The sequence below is a fragment of the Diplotaxodon limnothrissa genome, linkage group LG18 (assembly GCF_057381915.1).
Source record: "Diplotaxodon limnothrissa isolate DT_005_m linkage group LG18, D_limnothrissa_male_GT1.1, whole genome shotgun sequence".
NCBI classification, from domain to species: Eukaryota; Metazoa; Chordata; class Actinopteri; order Cichliformes; family Cichlidae; genus Diplotaxodon; species Diplotaxodon limnothrissa.
The window spans coordinates 42,517,470-42,539,012 of NC_140613.1; the positions used below are offsets into that span (position 1 = coordinate 42,517,470).

At 40.7% G+C, this 21,543-nt stretch overlaps 1 protein-coding gene across 2 annotated transcripts in view; it reads left to right on the top strand.

Moving 5' to 3' along the window:
- Positions 1-16,791, top strand: part of LOC146614212 (epidermal retinol dehydrogenase 2-like) — a 35,517-nt gene extending 18,726 nt beyond the window's left edge. For both annotated transcript variants that reach the window (XM_085377302.1, XM_085377303.1), the window contains exons 6-7: positions 406-531; positions 16,213-16,791. In XM_085377302.1, coding sequence (XP_085233428.1) covers positions 406-531; positions 16,213-16,309 — 223 coding nt within the window. In that variant the 3' untranslated portion in view covers positions 16,310-16,791. The remainder of the gene's footprint in view (positions 1-405; positions 532-16,212) is intronic.
- Positions 16,792-21,543: the final 4,752 nt, after the last annotated feature.

Consider the following 21,543-nt stretch of genomic DNA (forward strand, 5'->3'; position numbering starts at 1 on the left):
AACATTAAGGCATTTCTGACAGCAAAACGGGGGCAAACCTGGTGCTAGTACGGTGTAACTATTCATAGAGCTGCCATTTGTAGCATTATTGAAGGGTAAAATCTTTTTAGGGGGCCTGTTTGTGCAGATTCCAATAGTCTGTTTAAAATTAGAATTACATGTTGTATATTTGGTGTGATGAATGTTATAATACACATCATGTAAGCAGATGTAGTGCATTAATTACATGAATTATATAAAGTGTAATAATTTTCCAAATCATTTAAAAATCTACCCTCTGTAACCTTCAACCAAATATCTGATTACCCACCCAGATTGTCGCAGGAGAACTTGAAATGGAGAACTTGACAAATGCTAAGTTCAGTGCTTTTTTTTTTTTTTTTGTCTCTTTTTTGTGTTCATCAGGTGGCCAAAACTGCTACCAATCCTGAATCCTGATTATGTGGCAAAGAAGATCATCCATGCTGTGCTCACAGACCAGGTCTACTTGCTTTTGCCTCGGAGCATGTACCTCATAGCTGGTCTGAAGAAGTTAGTCACTACCTTTCTTTGTTTCTTTCACTTGCACACAGTTCCACACTCACTAATGTAGAGATATCTGAAGATTTATCCACTTCACTTGTCCCATATTTTGTCATGCCTTATCACAAAATGGATCATTTGTATATCCCCATTGGAAAATTGAGGGTGCAGAAATTGGTAAAGTGAAATAGAACAAGTGCTGGGGTTTAATAGACCGCCTGACCTACCTCAAGACACAGAAGGCCTTGATTGGTCCTTCCATAGATCAATGCACCTATCTGGGGAAGGGTAGAGAATTTCCACAGCACTGAAGATCACAGTGAGCACAGTGGCCTCCATGTGTAAATGGAAGAAGCTTAGAACCACCAGCTCACTCTTTGGAGCTAGCTCCCCAGATGATCTGAGGGATCAGGTAGAAGGGCCTTAGTTAGCAATTATAACCAGATGGTTGCACTCAAAAAAACTGGAGCATTGCTGTTTGGAGAGAGAACGGTCCAGAAGGACTGGCTGTTTTGCAGCACTGATCATTTATACGCAGAGGCCAGACAGAAGTCACTTCTTAGTAAAAGGCATGTGGCAGCCTGCCTGAAGTTTGCCAAAAGGAACCTGAGGGGACTCTGAGATCACGAGAAATTAAATTCTCCAGTCTGATGAAACAAATATTAAACTCTTTTGCCTGAACGCCAAGCGTCATGTCTGGAGGAAACGAGGAACTGCTTATCACCTGACCAATACGGTCCCTACAGTGAAGCCGGGTGGTGGCAGCATCATGCTGTGGGGATGTTCTTCAGCAGCAGGAACAGGGAGACTGGTCAGGGTGGAGGGAGATGAATTCAGCAATGTACAGAGACGTCCTTGATGACCTTTTCCAGAGCACTCTGTACTGACCTCAGACTGGGACGAAGGTTCATCTTCCCCCTAAGCACACAGCCAGGATAGCAGTGGCTTCTTATCATGTCCCGAGTGGCCCTGCCAGGAGCCAGACTTGAACCGGTGGGGTTTTTGTTTTTAAGGTGAAAAGTGAATTGAATCCATTTTGAAAAAAGGCTTTAAGATAAAAATGTGAAACAAGCGAAGTGCTGTGAATGCTTTCTGGATGCTCTGTGCATAACAAATATAGTTTGGCTGCACTCCACTTTCTGGTGAAAACACTCATGCAGCAATGCACAGAAATTATGAATGACTAACTTTTTAATAATATTGTGGGCTATTTCTGGGGTCATGGGGGCACCAGTCACCATTCTGTGTATTTCTGGTTGTACTCTGGTGATTCAGGTGGCCTTGATGGGAGTGGGAGTGGCCTAACGACACTGCCTGTTGCTCTCTGGCCTTTGCTCGACTTGGTTAACTTCTAGTTTTTGTTGTGATGCATGTTACCGTCTTTGAAGGTCGATTTTTGCTGGAGGTGGGGTGTTGAGGAGGATCATTTACACATGTTCACACGATGGGGCGGGGAAAGGCTATCACAAGAATACAAGGTGATGGATGTCTCTACCTGTAGCTGGTGACGTTTCACCTACAGGAATGGGACAACCTGTCAATATTTACCTGAAGTCCAACCTCGAAAAGAAGGCCTGGCCAAAAAAACGGGACTTTAGACCCTAAATCATATTTAGTTAGAATAATGTAAACCATATCAATAAATCCTGTATCCATTTTTACATATAAATATTAGGGGTGCAACGATACTCGATATTGAACCATTCGATACAGTGCTTTCGGTTCGGTACGCATATGTATCGAACAATACAAAATTTTTTATTTATTTTATCAACTTTTCTTCTGACGATGCTGTCTGTGTTGAGCGCTCAGTGGATCTGCGTTCGACTTATCCGCCTAGGCTGCACTGTCGAGCGCAGATCCACTGAGCGCAGCGCAAGCTAGCAAGACAGAAGCTAAGCTCGTTGCAACATGGCAAATTGAACCTCCCCCACCCTCATTCAGATCTGGCGTTTGGAATTATTTTGGTTTTCATGTGACGTATGACCCTGAAGGTAAGCGCGTCATGGACTAAAGTAAAACAGTATGTTGGATGTGCCACGCAATGCTCAATTACATGGGTGGGAACTAGTGTGTTAGCTTGTTAGCTTGTTGGCCGTCCAGCCCCACGCACGGGGCGATCCGCGGTAGCTCGTTAACGGAGATTTGCCGTGTTGTGGCGTTAACGTCATTTCAGATTAACGCTGACAGCACTAGTGGGAACACAACGAATATGACTGCACATTTACTCCGACAGCATCCTAGTGCAAAGACAAGTGGAAGCAGACAACAAGCATGCATGCTACAAACTTTACCCGAGTCATTTAGACAGCCGTTAGCACAGGATTCTCCTTATGGGGACCTGATATGTTTAATATGCTGCTGAGAATATAGCCCAGAAGAAGCGTATAGTATAGCTTTTATTTTGAAAGAGCCATTTCTCTGTAATAAACTCTCTTTTCCAAAGATGAGTGATTTCTCCATCAGATAGATTTATTTATTTATTACTTTGTTGTTTCAGCAACATTAAATTTAAAAACTGTACTTTTGAGTTAAAATATATATTTATAATTTTAATAAATGACAAATTAAAAAAGCATGAACATTTTTTTGTATCAAAAAAATATGAAACCGTGACACCAAAGTATCGAACCGAACCGTGAATTTTGTGTATCGTTGCACCCCTAATATATATATATTTTGCCAGAATCTCAGCTTAAAGCTCACAAAACTATTTCAACAAACTCCAAACAGTTAAAACAGCAAACGATTAAAACGGAGTCCACATAAAGTGGTGATGTTCCTAAACGAGAAAAGGAGAAATCCAGATTCTAGGTTTTATCCATTTCTCAGCAGAGAGAGTTTTATGGCTTTGTCCAGCAGCTGAAGCTGTGTCACGAGTTCCATACATATTGAAGGATGTCAGTGTGTCAGTTTGAACTGCTGTTAGCAGAGTTGGAAACAGATCTGAGGAGGAGAAATCGTTTCAGAGAGCCCAGTGAGCCAGACCAGTGTTCATCAGTGTGTCTGTGGTAAAAATGGTAACATTTTCCTCTTTCTGTATCATTGTATATGCAGCTATGAGCAAGCTTGTTGCCAAATACAGCGATTTGGTTGGTCAGATCAGTTTATTCGGATCCAAAACATCTGAAGAGTCAAGCTTGGTTTGACAAAAATAAATTCAGCAAATTCGTCCAATAAAAATACACGATTGGTGTGAACGGCTGCATTAGCAATAGGTAGTCCAAAAGTATTTTTAACGCACAAAATGTTCACACGGACGTCGTATGTCTGTATGTCCGGTGTGAAAAGGCACCAAATTTAAAACCAATTTGATACGTGCAAAAACTTATTGTATATTTAAAAAACAAAACAAACCCAAAACTGATTCTGAGATTTATTTTGTTTTTAATTATTTCTTTTTGCCCTCTTACTAACGTTTCCAGAATGACTCAGACCTAAATAATGTCTTTGGCACACACTGAACTCATGCACACTAACTAACACTCATAAAGATTCCACTTGGATGACTTTTGTGCCAGAATACAGTAATGTTGCATGTTGTTTATGTAATGGTCTTATCGTTGTCGGTGTGTTTGGTACAGTAGTTGTTTCAGGTCTGTCCTCGTCTTTGTCATCTTTTTGTGTGGATGTTTGTTTTTAGATGGATACATCCCAGCAATAACATGAGGTTAAACTTGGCTTTAAACTGATTGTTGAAGAGAAATATTATTTCCTTATAATTAAAATGACATCACAGCCATCACTGGCAGATTATTCGATTGCCGTAATGGTTACATATGTTATGCATTTCATTAAAATGACCTTGGTGCTGATGGGGTTATATTTCTGTTGTTGTCCTCATCCTGTTCTCTTTTGTTTCCCTCCATCATCGTCAGTGTGTTACAGTGGAAGCTGCGCTACCTCTTTGGCCGTTACATGGAATTGGCCGTTGAAATAGACTGCCACAAACGCCTCAGTGCACACTGAAATGTGTTTGGATGTTGTGCTCAGCTGTAATCTCTAACTACGTACAGGGCACATTGTAGCTCGGACTGTTGTAACGTGTAACGAAACATTCTGCAACCTCCGTCTGTGCTAAATGTTGAAGTTTACTAGGAGGGATTTGATGCTTTATTGACCATGAAACCCAGCACATGACATTTTTACATGTGATGGTGTATTTACATGTAGTGAAGCCATGAGTGCTATATAATATCTAAAATGTCAAGTATTAAAGACAACATTCAGATACTATGTCTTGCTCTCATAACACTTATTTAACTTTCATTAAATTTGTGTTTCCCTAATATTGTATTCGCCAATGTCATTATACTGAAACAAGATGTGGGGTCAAATCTTCCTGGACCTGACTTGTGCTACAAAGCTGGATTGCTCTTACGCAGCTAACTAACCCAGTGGTTTAAGAACTACAAAGGTGGATCATTTCTTATTGGGGAAGATTACCATGGCAACTCATGCCTAACTGGTTTCAGAGCATGTTATAATCCAGATTAGAGATCAGCAGGTATCGGATCAGCCACCGACTGACCAAGATCCCTAAGATCTCAGATGTTTCAGATCCTTAGGATTCCTGGGACCTCGTTCCATGAATTAGATTGTTTTTGTTTTTTAAGAGCATCTAATGTCTTTGTGTTGCCTCAAACACAAAGTGAAATACTTGATTGTAATTCATCTAATCCCCAATTTAATGATAGTGTTGTCATATTGATAAATCTGTTAATTTTCTGAATTTTATTAATGTGAACAAATGAAATGGCTGTAGCTCAGGTGGTAGAGCAGATCAGCTACTGAGCTACTGTTGGTGGTTCGATCCCCGGCTCCTGTCTGCATGTCAAGTGTCCTTGGACAAGATACTAACCCCGAGTTGCTCTCCGATGCGTTCATCAGAGTGTGAATGTGTGTGAATTAGGGCTGCCACGATTAGTCGACTAGTCACGATTACGTCGACTATTAAAATCGTCGCCGACTGATTTAATAGTCGACGCGTCGTTTGAAGCTTTGTAAGATCCCAAAAGACGCAGGAATAAGTAGCAGGATTTAAGAGTGTAATAACGGACTGAAACAGAAGATGGCAGCACTGCATGTACAAGGATGCCAGCTGCCGTTAAACCCCGAAGAAGAAGAAGCTGTGTCCCAGAATTCATAGCGCAGCCCAGCTCAGTTTCCAACAATGGCGGTAGCTAGTTAGTTTTAATATTACTCTTATTATTCTTTCTGGGTCACAAAATAAACGTTTAACATATTTTCAGGCTTGAATGTAGCTGTGTAAACCTCAAATATCTGCTCAGTTTATCAAGACACCGCATATTTTCAAAAGCGCTCCGACGTTTTCGGAGACGCCTGTTACCCACTAGCTCGATAGCTAGCCGGGGGCAAGGCTAACTAGCGCCGTGAGAACACCGGACTCCCGGCAAATCGTTTTCAAACCCACCGCCGTCTTTCACTACTCAGGTTAAACATGACATATGAGTCACTTAGATAAATTAAAATGTTATTGTTTGGCTTTTTTCAGTATTTTATTTGTTCCTGAGTAAATCGGTTTGGCTGAGATTAAAGTTATAGTTTTTACACAGCTGAATAAACATCAAGCAGACAGCTGATCATCAGAAGTGTGAGATGCTCGAGAATTTACTCCAGTGTCCTGTTATATTTTAGATAGCAAGGAGTTTATTAAACTTCACTGAAACAATCTGCAAATTTCATTAAAATTTAATAAACTATCATCTTGTCTTTATTTTTAGTTAGCACATACCTTACACACTTAAAGCTGTAAGCTAATGATAGTTATATAAGAGCAGATGCTGCTGGTGCAATAAGCTGTAGTTTTACGTCCAGTGGATGATGATCTGATTAGTCGACTAATCGCAAAAATAATCGGTGACTAGTCGACTATCAAAATAATCGTTTGTGGCAGCCCTAGTGTGAATGCTTAAGTATAGAAGGAAGTGCTTGTATGAGTGGGTGTGAATGGCTGAATGTGGCATGTTCATTCATGTTCATGTACACAGTGCTTTGAGCACTCCGGGAGAGTAGAAAAGCGCTGTATAAGAATCAGTCCAATGTTCAGAGCACAGACTGTCTGCAGCCTGCATTTAAAACTCACCTCAAATGCATCTAGTTCAGTTTTTGATTTTTGGTCATTTTAGGCTCAACTTCACTCAAATACTGGAATCCTCTCAGACACGAGTCACTGACCAGTCTGGTCTGTTGAACAGACAGCTGCATTCAATTCAGTTAAATTTCATTTATTTAGTGCCAGAGTTACAAAGATGGAGATTATAGAGTTTGTTCTGAGCTGCTAATAAATCTGTGATGTGATCACCGTCTCCGGCCTTTGATGTTGACGAGTGAATGACTGTAAACGTGTTTGTGTCAGCTGCCAGTGCCGCCCCTCAGCCTCCAAGTAGATGCATGTTTGGTATCCATTTGAAAATCTTAAGTGTCTTCCTACTTGAGTTATTGCATTCACAGGATTTTCAGAAAACGTGACCCCTGACCTTGACCTTAAATCCAAGGTCACTGAGATTCTGACTCATCTAACATGCCAAGTAGGTACACCTGTGGTATGAATTTTAAAATCCTACATCATCTTGTTCTTAAGTTATCGCATTCACAAACCACGCTGCCTGTTATAATACAAATGTATAAAGACACAATATACACTGCAAAAGCAAACAAGTTTCTAAAGGCAAAGAATTTGGATATTGTATCAACTAGTCTGTCACTTTGTGCTCTGCTGGGGGAAAAAAGACAAAACTGGATTAAAAAATATGGCTGAGGGACGCTACAGTAAAGGGCTGGCAGATTCTCTGAACGGAGGAAATGCAGCATTTGGTGATGTTCATGGGTTCCAGACGTGAGGCATTTAGTGACTGCACAATTTTCATTGTGTAAAAATTACATATTTTTTTTATTTGTTAGATATTTTTTTCTGCCTTTGAGACTGAAAATGTGTCACGTGTGTAAAATTGACTCTGATTATAAACAAAAATGAATACTTTTCTTAAACCTCTTGAATTAGAGCTACTGTATCCACTTCAATCATCTTGTTTGTTTTAAACTCGTCTGTAGTGGTTTATTTGTTTATTTATAAGGAACCCCATTAGCTTCCACAACAGTGGTGCTGAGAAACAAAATGTAAAATAAAAATAATTTTCAGCAACCTGCTGGGTCTGCCCCTAGGATACAAGGGACACTTCACGCACCTAGTAAACACACTTGTGGTTAAGAACTTTAAGTAAAAAAGCAAGGTAGGGCCAAAGTCACATAATTAGGAAGTTTTTCCTTCATCATGTATTCCTACAGAGAAAACAAAGGTCTTGGAAGGATCCAGCTCAGCAGAGCTAATTTAAAAGACTTGAGACATAGAGTGGCCACATCACTTCCCCATGACAGGTGTATCCCTGCTGCTGCACCATCTTTGCCTTTTGGTGATGCATTTAAAACTATGTAATGGTTAAACTTAAATATGATCAATCTGTTTCTATTAATGGGCTATGTACCAGCAGTCATTAAGGTGGCAGTATTTAAACTGTTACTCAGAAAGCATCTCTAGACCCAGCTGCCTTAGCTAATTATAGGCCAATCTCCAACCTTCCTTTCATTCCTTTTTGTCTTTTGAGTAGTTTCAGTCAGAATGTAACGATCATCACGGTACAGAAAGTGCAAAGTGAAGGTTACAAATGGTCTTATGGCCTCTGACAGTAGATTCTAATGGTAGTTACTCTGGATGGTGTTACCCTTTATGAATGAGGCTCGAGTATAAAATGCTCTGAGTGTTCGAGCAGAGTAGAAAAGCACTAGGGGAGACTCATAACACCACAAATGTCACCAATGAGGAAGGCGCTAGGAGTCTCACGATCATTTCAGTGTTTGCCCACATGACACAATCCCTGTTTTTGCATGGTGGTTGTCATGGCTGGAAACTGCTGCATGCAGGTTTTATTGGGGGGGAAACTGATTTTGAGGTAAGAAAGTTGATCTTTTGAGCAGGTTTAGTGCTAAACTTTGTTTAGTGCTTAAACTGCAAAACAGTGTGACTTACAGTAGATGAAATTGTAGTTTCTTAGGCAAACTGTGATGCATTTTCCCCCTGATCATTTCAAACCACAATGCTAAAGCCGTTAACAGATAATGGTAGGGTGGGTTGTAACATATTTTTTAAGTGTTACAACCATCCCCTTCCCTAAAGAAGAGTTTATTCATTTTTATACTTTTCCAGCTGCCTGGAAAAGGGATACTGATACTGGTGTGGCTGCTGAAGGCAGTCAGATCAGTGGCAAAGGAACATCTGCCATGTAACACTGAGTAGATGCTGCAAAAAGCTGTGAGACAGAGACCCCGTGATCCTTGGTAGGTTAGTATAGCAGCAATAAAGCTTTCTCCGAAGCGCAGGAAAAAGTGTTGGTTGACTATTCGACTTCGACAGCAGACCTGGTTATAAGTTAGACAGAATACTAGCAAAGGTGCCTGACCAATTAAAAAAAATGTTTGTACTCAGTCGTTATTCCACTTCTTTTTTTAGGTCTGAAAGTTTTTTTATTAGCTCACAGTAACTTATAACACCCACAATCATGTGGTGAGAAGCACATGGTTTACAATTTTTATGAAGCAGAACCACAGCCTGTTGCAGAGGAGTGCAGAGGCAACTAGTCATGAAAATAAAGAAAAACCATTAAAGGCGTGTGGTAGTGCATATATCAGTGAAAGCTATCCAGTTCTGCGAGGAAAGGGGAATCATGGCGCTTACCTTCCATCCCATCTGCACCCATGAACCTCATCCACTGGATCGCAGTGTCTATGACCCATTTAAGAAAACGGGAAATAATGCAAGTGTTGCCTGGATGAAGATGAATTCTGCCAAGACTATGATCATGTATTATATTCCAGGGATTGTCGAGGCTGCTCTGCCTCCAGCTGCAACACCCAAAACCATTCCATCTGGTTTACAGTCCACAGATATTTCGCCCTTCAACACTGACATTTTTGAGAAGTGTAGCGATGCACCGTCACGAATCAAAGACCGCCCAGAACCAGGTCCATCACTAAGATCTGCAAGTTCCCAGCCATGCTGTCCTCCAACTCTCCTAGGGACTTATGACTTCCTTACTATTTATGTCCTGTCCTCTAGATGAACCTAGTACCTCAGGGTTGTCTACAGCTCAGACAGTCAATTCTTCAGGTATACGGCCATTTTCAAAACCAGGGCCAAGAAAAAAGACTGGCAGGATCAGGAAGAAGAGGCAGTCTGAAATGATCATCAGTACACCAGTATGGGATGTGGCTCAGGTGGTAGAGCAGATCAGCTACTGATTGGAAGGTTGGCGGTTTGATCCTGGGCTTCCCCAATCTGCATGCCAAATATCCTTGGTATTAGTTAGTGTTAGTATCCAAGATACTAACACCAAGTTGCCCTCTGATGTGTTCATCGGAGTTTGTTAGTTTGCACTTGAGTTTAGAAGTGCTTGTATGAATGGGTGAATGAGGCATGTTGTATACAGCACTTTGAGTACTCCGGGAGAGTAGAAAAGCGCTATGTAATCCCTGACAATTTAATGTCTTTAGCTATTCAGCGATGCCCGCATTGTGTGGGAAATGGCCACTATTCTCTAAAAGTAATGACGGAGCGGTATGCGTTCACACCCAGTAAATTTGTCTTCTCATTTTGACTTGCAAACCTGTCTGAGTCTCATGCAGAGGTTTGCCAGCATCTGAGGTGTCGTATTACAGATGTTTCTGTCTCAGCGTGCTGTTGCACACTGTAATGCAGATACAGTCATTCTTTCACTGTTTGTCTAGCACAGTTGATATTCAAGAAAGAAACTGTGCAGAAGAAAAGATGGAAAAGCTGTGCATTTCTCAGTTTTAAATTGTATCTTTGAGGACTTTGTTACTAGTAGCCTGTCGCAAAAACACATAATTTGCTCACATTTCTTTAATCGAATCTATGGGGAAAAGGGGGCAGACCTAACAAAACAATTTAAAGAAGATAAAACAGTATCTGAAAGTCATGTCCTTAAGAAACAGATGAAAAGGCAGTAAAGACAGTCTCAGTGGAAGCATTGCTGTCAAGGAGCCATTCTTAAAGAAGGGAAACATGGAGAAAATGCTGAGCTATGCCAAATTAAACAAGAACTGGACTGAAAATCAGTGGGAACAGGTCTGATGGTGGAGGGACTTCAAATGGGAAATTTATGGTTCAAACCTTCATCAATAGGTACGAAGCAGGTCAAGAGAAAGACACAACAGCCATCTGTAAAACATGGTGCATGGTGCAGACTCTACCATGGTTTTGGGCTGGATTTTAACCAGTAGTATTGGGAATATTACCAAAATTGATCAAATTACGAAGCAGAAAAGTACTGGCAGATTTTGATCCACCATACAAACCTTCTAAAAAGAAGAGAAAAGAAGAAGAAAAAAGTGCTATATAAGAATCCGTCCATTTACCATTTAAAACAAGCACTAATGCAAGTGGACCAGAAAATAACCAATATTACAAGAAAGAGTATCTCAGGAAAAAATCAAGGCGAGCAGAAGAAAAATAGAAATGTGCCCAAAAAAGTCTTAAAGTAACGCTGAAGATTCTGAGACAGCAGATGACAAAAACTTTTGCGTTGTCTGTCTGGATTTGTTAACTCAAAGCCGGAGGTAGTTTGGGTAAAATGTCCACCCAGCCTGCACTTTAAATCAAACCTATATGTTTGTCACACAGGTGCATTGTACTAACTGTTTGAGTATTTGTAGTGTCATGAAAGTTTGTTTAGTGAACTAATTTACACACTGCTACCACAAGAGTGTGTTTGAGTTATGGCCAGTCACAGAGAGAGGCGGACGCTGTTCTTTCTTTTCAATAAACCACTTTTTTGAAGCATGTTCTCTGGTGTAATTTTAATATTAACACATGAGATCTGTGGTATTCTTGCAGGTGTCATTCATAGTAAACAAACAGGATATTTTGTTTAAAAGTACAAAAATTCATTGAGTTACAGATGCTTAAGCACAATGTGTTACAACCACACATGGCTTTCCCTATATAGGAACCTATCCATTTACCATCTCTTTAAATAGAGACTTTGTTATATAAGTTGTATTTCACCAGTGTAAGTCAAATAAAGGTTCCCAACTAAAAGCACCCAGGATGTTTGCTTTGTTGTCTTTATATACATTTAGTAAAATATCTTCTTATTCAAGGAAAAGAGCCAAGACATGAAAAATACAGGTGGGTGGATGCTTTTGGAAAATATAGTAGATATCTGAGGAAACAAATCTAAGGCAGCTTGAAGGGTTAGACTGGCAGCGTGGCAGAATAACAAATTTACAGGATGTGTTTGGTAGCAGTGTGTGATATTCTGAAAATGTAATCTTGAATGGATATGAAACCTGACTGAGTGGTGATGAAGTTAGGAGCTGCAGCCATTATTTGTGTAATGGATTTACATATGTTAATGATATTCCTGGTTCTCCTTGTTATAGTGATGAAAGCGAATGCAGGCCACAGTCCTATTTTAGTGTTTGTTCATCTGGTTCATTACAGTTTTTTATATAGCACCAAATAATAGGACCAAATCAACAAACAGTTGCCTCAATAATCGAGAGAAAAGACCAACAATCAGACAATGTCCTACGAGCAAGCACCTGGCATCAATGGGGAGGAAAAAAACTCCCTTTTAAAAGGGTACTAGCTAAGAATTATGGGGAAATTGAAATTAGATGAATTGTAATAATTACTAATGATTAAATGTGAGTTTGGTGTGTAAATTTGCAAAAATAGAGTGGACTAAGAGTGAAGAAACTGATTTTGAGGTTTCTTCTGAAACTCAGCTGCTCCCTCCCTGAGCCTGGTTGTGCTGGAGGTTTCTTCCTGTTAAAAGGGAGTTTTTGCTCTCCACTGTCGATACATGCTTGCTCATGGGGGATTGTCAGATTGTTCAGATTTTCTTTCTAATATTGTAGGGTCTTTATTCTACAGTATTTATTTAAATAAAATCAATTCTAACATTAATATATAGAGGTGTATTACAATTTATGCCAAAAACATGAAGATGTATCATATCTGCAGTTGCCAATTAACAGTCTGTACTGGGAGTTTTCATCCTTTTTCGATGTGTCAAAAATATAATTCTCAGCTAATTGAACCTTGCACTCAAACTTAATTAAACTTTAATTGTTACTTATAATCATGTATGTAACTTTGTAATTTTAACATGTTGTCGCCTCTTGGCCAGGACTCCCTTGGAAAAGAGGTTTTTAATCTCAATGGGACTTTTCCTGGTAAAATAAAGGTTAATAATAAACTTAATATTTCTATCAGTTTTCTGTTGCTCAGTTACAGAAATGGGATAGCAGAACATCATATAGACATTTTGAATGTGGCATTTACTGTGTCAGTAATTCTGTAGAAGTCAACAAAGAGGAGAGATCGTAGTCTGTCTAAAATGTGACTTGCCTTTTCAATGCATTGGTGGAACTTTAAAACATTGCAGATTTTCTGTACAGTTTGTATGAAGGTGAGCAAATTTTCACCAGCTCGTATGTCAATCAACGCCATACTTTGCTCTCATTGGCTTCACATGCTCCCCTGGAAGTTCTGCCACTTCCCTTCGAGCACAGTTGTTTCACATGTAGTTGCTCAAAGTCACTGCATGTTATTCACTTTCCGCAGCTTCTGATCACCACATCAATATGAGTTGCTTGACACCTGAGTCTGAAGCTCCGAGAATAGTGAGGGAGGTTAACCCCTTTTGGTTATAAAGGCAGCAGAAGTGAGCAAAAATGTCAGCGCGTGAGTTTTACATAATAGTGCATTAACCTGTTAATGTGGTTTCCTGATCTCCACGATCTCCTCCCTCTTGCACCCATCTTTGGGTGTTTAAGAGGTTAACAGAAGTTGCAATGATTTCTTGCTGGGACTGTAAGGTCACATTGTATTTGACTGCCCTCAGCTTGCCAACATAAGTTAAAAGTCTAGTTGTATGAGCACTGTGTAAACTTCACATCACTTTACCCAAATGAGTGAAATCTGTAATACCTTAGCAATAACACTGATAATAGAAATAATAATGCACCATTTGGAAGAGCCAGGTCTTAGATAGCTGAAGCCCCCTGCACTGCTGCTGAATCGTTTTGTTCTTTAATTGTATTTCATGAGTGAGTGTTTAAGAAGAAAAGATGTCTGCCATTCTTTTCTTCTTCTTCCTCTAGTCCATTTATCTGAGGACAGGGCTATTATTCTCTATTAGAAAGATTTTTGTCTCTGGAAAACAGCTCACACAAATACAGCTCACAGATAGTGCCTCGCCTGTCACCTCTGTTCATTTTAGATAAAAGCCATTGTATCCGGGCTTTTAATAATGTGTTGTATTATCCTGCCTTGTCTCTGCTCCCTCTTTGAAGACAGTCATTGTTGGAGTTGTTAGTCATCCAGATTTCGCTACCAGTGAGAAATGCAAGCAACATTATTCTGGCTCTATGAAATTATTAGACATGACCTATTTAAATTAGAACAAATATTTTGTTCCATTAGGAGCTGTTTGTTAGATTCATTGTTATGCTTAATGCTAATGATGCTAATGAGGTCATCAGTCCTTGGAATGTTTGTTTATTTTTAAAGGATTGCTGCAGCACTCTTGTAGAGTTGCTGGAGGTACAGTTTCATTGTTTTAGAACTTCTCACGTGATCATAAACTTTCTAAGAACCAGCTGGCTAGCTTTGCTCTGCTGCCTTGCTCATCTTTACAGTGAGTCGTGTCCCGTCGAGGTGTCGTGTGTTTATTGAGTAGCTGTTTGGTTTCTCCAGTACATACACTATGTTGCTTCGTTTGTGTTTGGGAGTTCTGTCCTTGGGATGAAAGAGTTCATTTACATGTATGTGCTCCTTTTCTTTCTGTTTCTGCCTTATTGGGATGGGCTTTTGCCCGGTGTTGCAGGGTCCTGATTACTCCAAGTTTGTGTTTCAAAGGGTGATGGGAGTCAAAGAGTAGATGCTGGTCTGTGTGCGTGAGCTTCCAGTGAACGTAAATGTTGAGGCTTCCCGAGTCCTCAATGCGCTCAGCACAGTCCATAAATGGCAAACTATGGTCCTTTGTGTCTTCCCCGGTGAGCTTTATGTTTCTATCCACTGAGCTGATGTGAACAGTGAAAGATTCTACTTCTTGGGTTTTGATAGATTTTGATTTTAACCGCAGTGGCATCCACATATCTTTAGGTGGCTAGGTTCTGTCTGTTTGAAAGAGCCAAGAGCTGTACTTATCTATAGATACCCTTGTTGTGTTTAAAATATCTGGTTGTAAGTATGTGGTCTAACAGCATGTAAATCTAATGCAACTTGTTCTTTACAGTGGCCCTTTCTCTGATTTTTAGATATATATTCCTCTTGACTGTACATATTTCTCCTGTTTGCCATTTATTCCTGCTGTCAACTATTCATATTTTTATTCCAGCACAGTTACTGTGGAGCACCCACAATTTCATTGTACATGTACAGTGACAATAAAGGACTATTCTATTCTATTCTGTTCTGTTCTATTGTATTCAGGAGTAAAGTTCTCTTCTGTAAGGAGCTGGATGCTGTTGTCTTGTTGTGACAGTCTCCACTGCCTTGGTTAAAGATATGCAAGTGGAAATGTAGGCCTCATTAAAGGACACTCTGGTTTCATCTGGATCCAGTGATCCAGGTTTTAGGTCTGTAGAGTTTTTAATGGGGTGTGTTTTCCACCGGGGGCTGGGATGGTGGTGAGATGTTTGGAAATGTTGTAGGTGGATGAGTTTACTGCTAACAATGCACTTCTTGTGCTACATACTGGCAACCATGTGGTACTGAATCCCCCTTTCTAGAGTAGGTTTGTGAATGGCTGTGGAATTAAAGCACTGAAATTAATTTATTTATTTATAATAGGCTGACTCTTTATAATACACCCTGTCTATATACATGTGTGTCAACATGTATGGTTTGTATTGATAGCACAAATGAGATACTGCAGGGTTATTGAAAGGAGGCACTCTCTCCAGTGTTCATTTATTTTGTTTGAAAATGACTGAGTGCTGCGGAGAGGTGCGGCCCTACTACTTCCTCAGCAACTTTCTGTGGGCAGTCACTGAGGAAGTCCTAATCCAGAGGGAGATGGAGTGTAGGAGGCTGAAGTTGATTAAGTTTGTTACCAGTCTGTTAGGGATGAACAATGATGTGGGTTTTGTACATACTTCGGAAGCTTTCTGGGGGAAACACAACCTCTTGTTAGGAAAGATGGCATCCATTCCACTTTGGATGGAGCCGCTTAAATTTCTGGAAATCTGGCCAAATTTCTTAAACCACCTGAAAATATGACTATCCAGTGATTCCACACAGAGCACCTTGGGGCTCAATGTCTTGCCCAAGGATACTTTGGCATGCTGGATTAGTCAGGGTTCAAACCAGCAACCGCCCTGATGACCTCTCCTAGGCTATAGCCACTCCAGTTGCATTTGGACTTTTTTACTCAGTAAAACTTGATCACAAAAGTTTTGCAGAGTTGATGTTGAAACTGTTCGTGGAAACTTACACTCGCTTTGGTCCGTGCAGTTTCTGGTGCAGTTGCATTGTTATAGCATATTAAGACAATGGCACATAAAAAGAAACTAACACAGATGTCAAACACCTTTTTGTATGTATTTTGTATGTTCATTTCTATGTTTTTTCTCTCTTCAAAGTGTACTGAACATGAAGCAGGCCATTGTTCTGGGCCAGTACCTGGGAGCCTTCAACCTCATGGACACGTTCAGGGGGCACTCCAGGAAACAGGAGTGACGGAGAGGAGAAGCACTTATGAAGAATACCTAAGATGGAAGGATGGATGCATTAAAATTAACATCAACAACAATTTAATTGTTAACCCTCGAATTAAGTGTTTGTTGGTGTAATATCAGGGAGCAGCACATCTCAGTATAACGAGCCTTGTGTTTTTAATCTCAGCTTCCCAAATGAATGAATGTGTTTTTAAATGTGTTTTTAAATTGCATTATTATTATTAGTGAATCATTGTCATTTTACAGTCTGTGATATAGTATTAACAGGAATACAAAGACCACTCATGGTGATCCTTTATATGTAGTTTTGTTAATGCATGCTAGTCCTCATAACTCTGCATCAAATGTGACGTTGTTGTGAATGTTTCCTGACATTTCTGAAATTGCCTTTGTGTAGATTGTTTAACACTGACAGTTTCCAGCGTAATTGTCAATTAAAAATGCTTATATGATGTTGCTACCAAATTTAGTGCATTAATAAAGAACATCCATTTACTAAGAGGCCTCTTCAGTGAACGTGCTATATTTAGAAACCTTTAAAAATGGCATCAGTTGAGTTTTTAAACAGGCACACCATGGACCTGAAAATGGGACCCCAGGAAAAGAGAGGCTGACGCATACATTTAGTTGTTCATGCTGTTTAGTGTTTACCAGCTGAAATACTTTCTCATCAAACACCAAGTGCCAGAGCTAAGCACTCAGGAACAATCAACCATGATAAAGGAATTTCTAAGACAATTTCTCACCCTGCTAAGGTTAATAGCTGTTGGTTCAGATTACTTAAAGCTGCAGTTAGTTCAGGCTGGAAAAATCATTTTCTTTATTTAAGTACGTCTTTATTTGTAAGTAACTTTACAAAATGTTGAGGCATTAAATGTCGTGTGTTGAAGCAAAAACTTGAGACAAATCTTTGAAGTTGAGACTTCCAGCTTGTGCAGATGCACCAGTGACATTGAAATAAATGTGGTTTTGTGTAGGCCTGAAGCAACTCTTTCTAACTTTAACTGTAATATAACATAGCAGGAGCCATGAGCACGTGCAGCTCTACTTAAATCTGGTCTTTGATGTAACACGTGCATACATGTGTGTGTGTGCAATGCTACCACTCTCTGCACCCACCTAGTGTGTCAGATCTTGTAATTATGTCTTCATTCCACATATTTTACATAAAGGGCCATGGGTAAACACATGGCTCGGTTCTCTCCCTGTGATGCCCTCACGTCTTGTAAACTGTACAAGAACTCACCAATCTGCAGGTAAAATCCAATTTCAGATTTTTCTTTAAAAGTTCTGAAATTCTCTGATCCTCGCCTGCGTGCAGTCGCCTTTTTATGAATTCGCTTTGGCATTTAAGGACATTCTGTGCTCAGTTTACCCAAAGCTATTGCATTGGCTAGTTACTAGTTGCTGTTTAATGATTACTTTAAATATGAATTAAAAATAGGAATATTTTCTGTCACAAACTTTCCACGTTCTCAGTCCGATCATTCTGGCAGCTGCCCAGATCCAACCCACTCGGGTCGATCGCTCTGTTCGGCAGCCTCATGTTGATCTAGAGAAACGTCTGCAGCAATTGTAGTGAAACTAATTGCATTTGCCCTTCTGCTCCTTCCTCCATTTACGGCAAACAGCGCTTGCATCAAGTCATTTGAAAGTGAGTTGTGTCTTAACCTTGTAAGCAGAAAGTGATCATTCATTCCTCCCTTCAATAGATCATATTATCCCTAAAAGCAACCAACGTAAAAGGGGGAAAATTAGTTCACGACACATTGCTCACCCCCAAAATTACAAGAAAAAACTCATAATCATGCATCAAGGAGCTCTGGGCTGCCCCCACACCTTATTGGAGGGAGCCTGTTTATAAGTGGATCGTTGTTCGAGTGTGTGTGTGTGTGTTTGTTTGTTTGTGACTCAGAGGTGGTTAGAGTGTTCTGAGGCCTCTCACATAGAGCTAGCTCGAAAATAAATGCATGGATGTGATCCAATGGATGTGAGAGGAGATGGGGCGGAAAAAGCAAGATATATAGATAACAGACAGTATTATTATTGATGACAATGAAACAGTTAAACTATCTGAAACCTGGCTCACAAGAACAATTACTGACAAACACATCGCATTAACGGGTTACAATCTTCTCCACTGCGACCGCCCAGTGTTGCAATTTATGTAAAAAACAAATTCCATGTTACTGTCCAATCATCAGTAACTGTTTGTAAACACATTGCAAGTTCTAACTTTACAAGGGCTATTTTATCACCATTGTGGGCTGTTATAGACGCCCCTCAGCTAGTAGTGAGGCTTTAATTTCACTTAGTGGAAAAACGATCTACTTTAGATTTTAATGAAATTATCCTGACCGGAGATTTCAACTGGGACTGGTCGTCTTCTGCCTCAGTTTTAAATCTATGTGTGACTGATATAATCTCACACAACTAATTTATAGCACAAATCTTAAATACCTGGAAAAGTTGTCACTTATTGATTTATTTTTAACTAACATGCCACATAAACATTCTCACACTGGTGCAAATGAGATCAGTGACCACTGCGTGGTAGCTGTACTCCGACGCTCCTAAAATCAAGACCACAAATAGTTTTTAAACAAGATTTTAAGCATTTCTTTGAGTAAGCTTCTCTTTTTTAAATCAAAAGTAAAAATAAAGAGTAAAAATACAGAAACAATCCTTTGTTTTCTCCTCAGCTCTCCAGTCTCCTCAAAAAAAGGGGTGCTGCCTGGGCTCAGGCCAGAAAAACTCAATCTGAAGTGGATTGGCTGATTTTTAGACAGCTCAGTGACTGGATGAAGGAGAGAAGTAACGTCGGCTACCCACACACTTTTCACCCAGAGAGCTGCTGCACTTCCGATACCAACGTGTTCACCTTTGAAACACAGACCAACAGTCCGGTGTTTGGAGAGGACAGGGAAGGCCGAGGACCAGGACGAGATTCCGGTCTTGACAGATGGCGAGCCAACCACTTTCAGGACAAATCACTACCACAAAGAAGATACACACATCCACACTCATACATTACATTTACAAGGACCTTTGACGTCAGCTGTTGCTAACATAACTAAATTCTTTAAAGGGCCCCAATGAATACTTTTTAGTTTGTTTGAGTGTGCACACTCTTCATTTCACACTCTAAGCTCTAAATGATCGATTTTGTAATTTTATCATCAGAGCCGCATCCATCTGGACACTCGGGTGACGAGAGGTTCTGAGCTTTCAACTGATCACCATCTGGTGGTGAATTGGATCAGGTGGTGGGGGAGGATGCTGAACAGCCCTGGCGTGCCTAAAGGTATAGCGATGGTGTGCTGGGAGCACCTGGCAGAGGCCCTGGTCCACGAGATCTTCAACTTCCACCTCCAGCAGAGCATCAACAGGATTTTGAGGGGGACTGGGGACATTGAGTCCGAATCGACCATTTTCAGCACCTCCATAGTCAATCAGGCAGTTAAACAACAAATTAGTGGCAGGGCCCCTGGGGTGGACGAGTTCCTGAAGGCTCTGGATGTTGTAGGGCTGTCATGCCAGAGGGGCCGATGGCGCGATATGGCAGCCTGGCTTCTGTCAGTCTGCCCCAGGGCAGCTGTTGCTACAACTGTAGCTGCCTCCACCAGTGTGTGAATGTGAGAGTGAATGAATAGTGGCATTGTACAGAGCTTTGGGTGCCTTGAAAAGCGCTATATAAATTCCATCCATTATTATTATTATTATGGTTGACACACCTCTACAATGTTGCGTGGAGATAAGGGGCAGTACCTCTGGATTGGCAGACTGGGGTGGTGATTCCCATCTTTAAGAAAGGGGGCCAGAGGGTGTATTTCCACTATACACACTCCTCAGCATCCCCTGGAAGATATATGTCAGGATTCTGGAAATGAGAGTCTGTCTATCAGTCGAACCTCAAATACAGGAGGAACAATGCGGTTTTCTATCTGGTCGTGGAACACTGGACCAGCTCTTTACCCTCTCGAGAATACTTGAGGGTGCATGGGAGTAACAACCAGTTACTGCACAACTAGTCCATGTCTTTGTGGACTTGGAGAAGGTGAAATGAAGAGTGTGCACACTCATCAGAAATCTCATATCTATTTTTTGGAGATGAAGTGTTTCTGTTTGCGTCATCGGGTGATCGCCTCTAGCTCGCACTGGAACGGTTCACAGCCGAGTATGAAGTGGTGGGAATGAGAATCAGCACCTCCAAATATGAGGCCATGGTCCTCAGCTGGAAAAGGGTGGAGTGCCCAATCCGGGTCAAGGACGAGTTCCTGCCCCAAGTGGAGGAGTTTAAGTATCTCAGGGTCTTGTTCACGAGTGTGGAAAGAAGGTGGCGGGAGATCGACAAACGGATTGGTGCTGCGGCTGCAGTGATTTGGACGCTGTACCGGTTCGTCGTGGTGAAGAGAGAATTGAGCGTAAAAAAAAGAAGCTCTCAATTTAGCGGTTGGACTCAGGTGCAGACCAGCTGAACTAGAGTTAAAGTCACAAGTTTATCTTTGAATAAATCCCAGCCCCAGTACACTGGGGCTGGGATTTCCAGGGGTCCAGGGAGAAAGGGAAGAGGGTCCAAACACACTCCGCTCATTCACTCCTCTCACTCCTCTCACATTTGTCTTCAGCACCCACACCCACTCCACGCCACGCTAAACTAAGAAATCACACAAGAAACAGAGCTTACCAGAGCTGAGCTGACGAGTGTTACTCAACAATCCAGCGAAGACGCGTGGCTGTGTTTCTGTCAGGCAAACTATCCTGGAAATATCACCCTCTCAGGTGGGTTTTGGCTCCACCCCCATGAGAGCATATAACTAATAGGTGGTCACAGTACTATTTTAGCTCAACAGTGTGTTATCACTAATAAGTTACACCACATATAAAATGACAGAGGCCCAATATTAAATATGTGTTTCAACTCAAGCAAAGACAGTGAAAGTTTTAAAACACACCTCGGCAGCTTCTGTGTATGAACAAAGATGCTCATCGTGAGTTATATAAGTCATAATCTGATCACGTTCAGAACATATAAAATGGGGAGTCTGCAGCTTAGATGGACTACTACTGCCATCATATGGACTACTTGTTAATAGCTGTTTGATAAAACACTTGATGTTGTTGGAGTTTTCAAAGCAGAAAACTGACCTGTACTTTAAAGAGAATTTGATAGAAGTATTTCCTGATAGGCATTATTATTTGTACTTCTGATATCAGGTTGTTAAAGCAGACAAG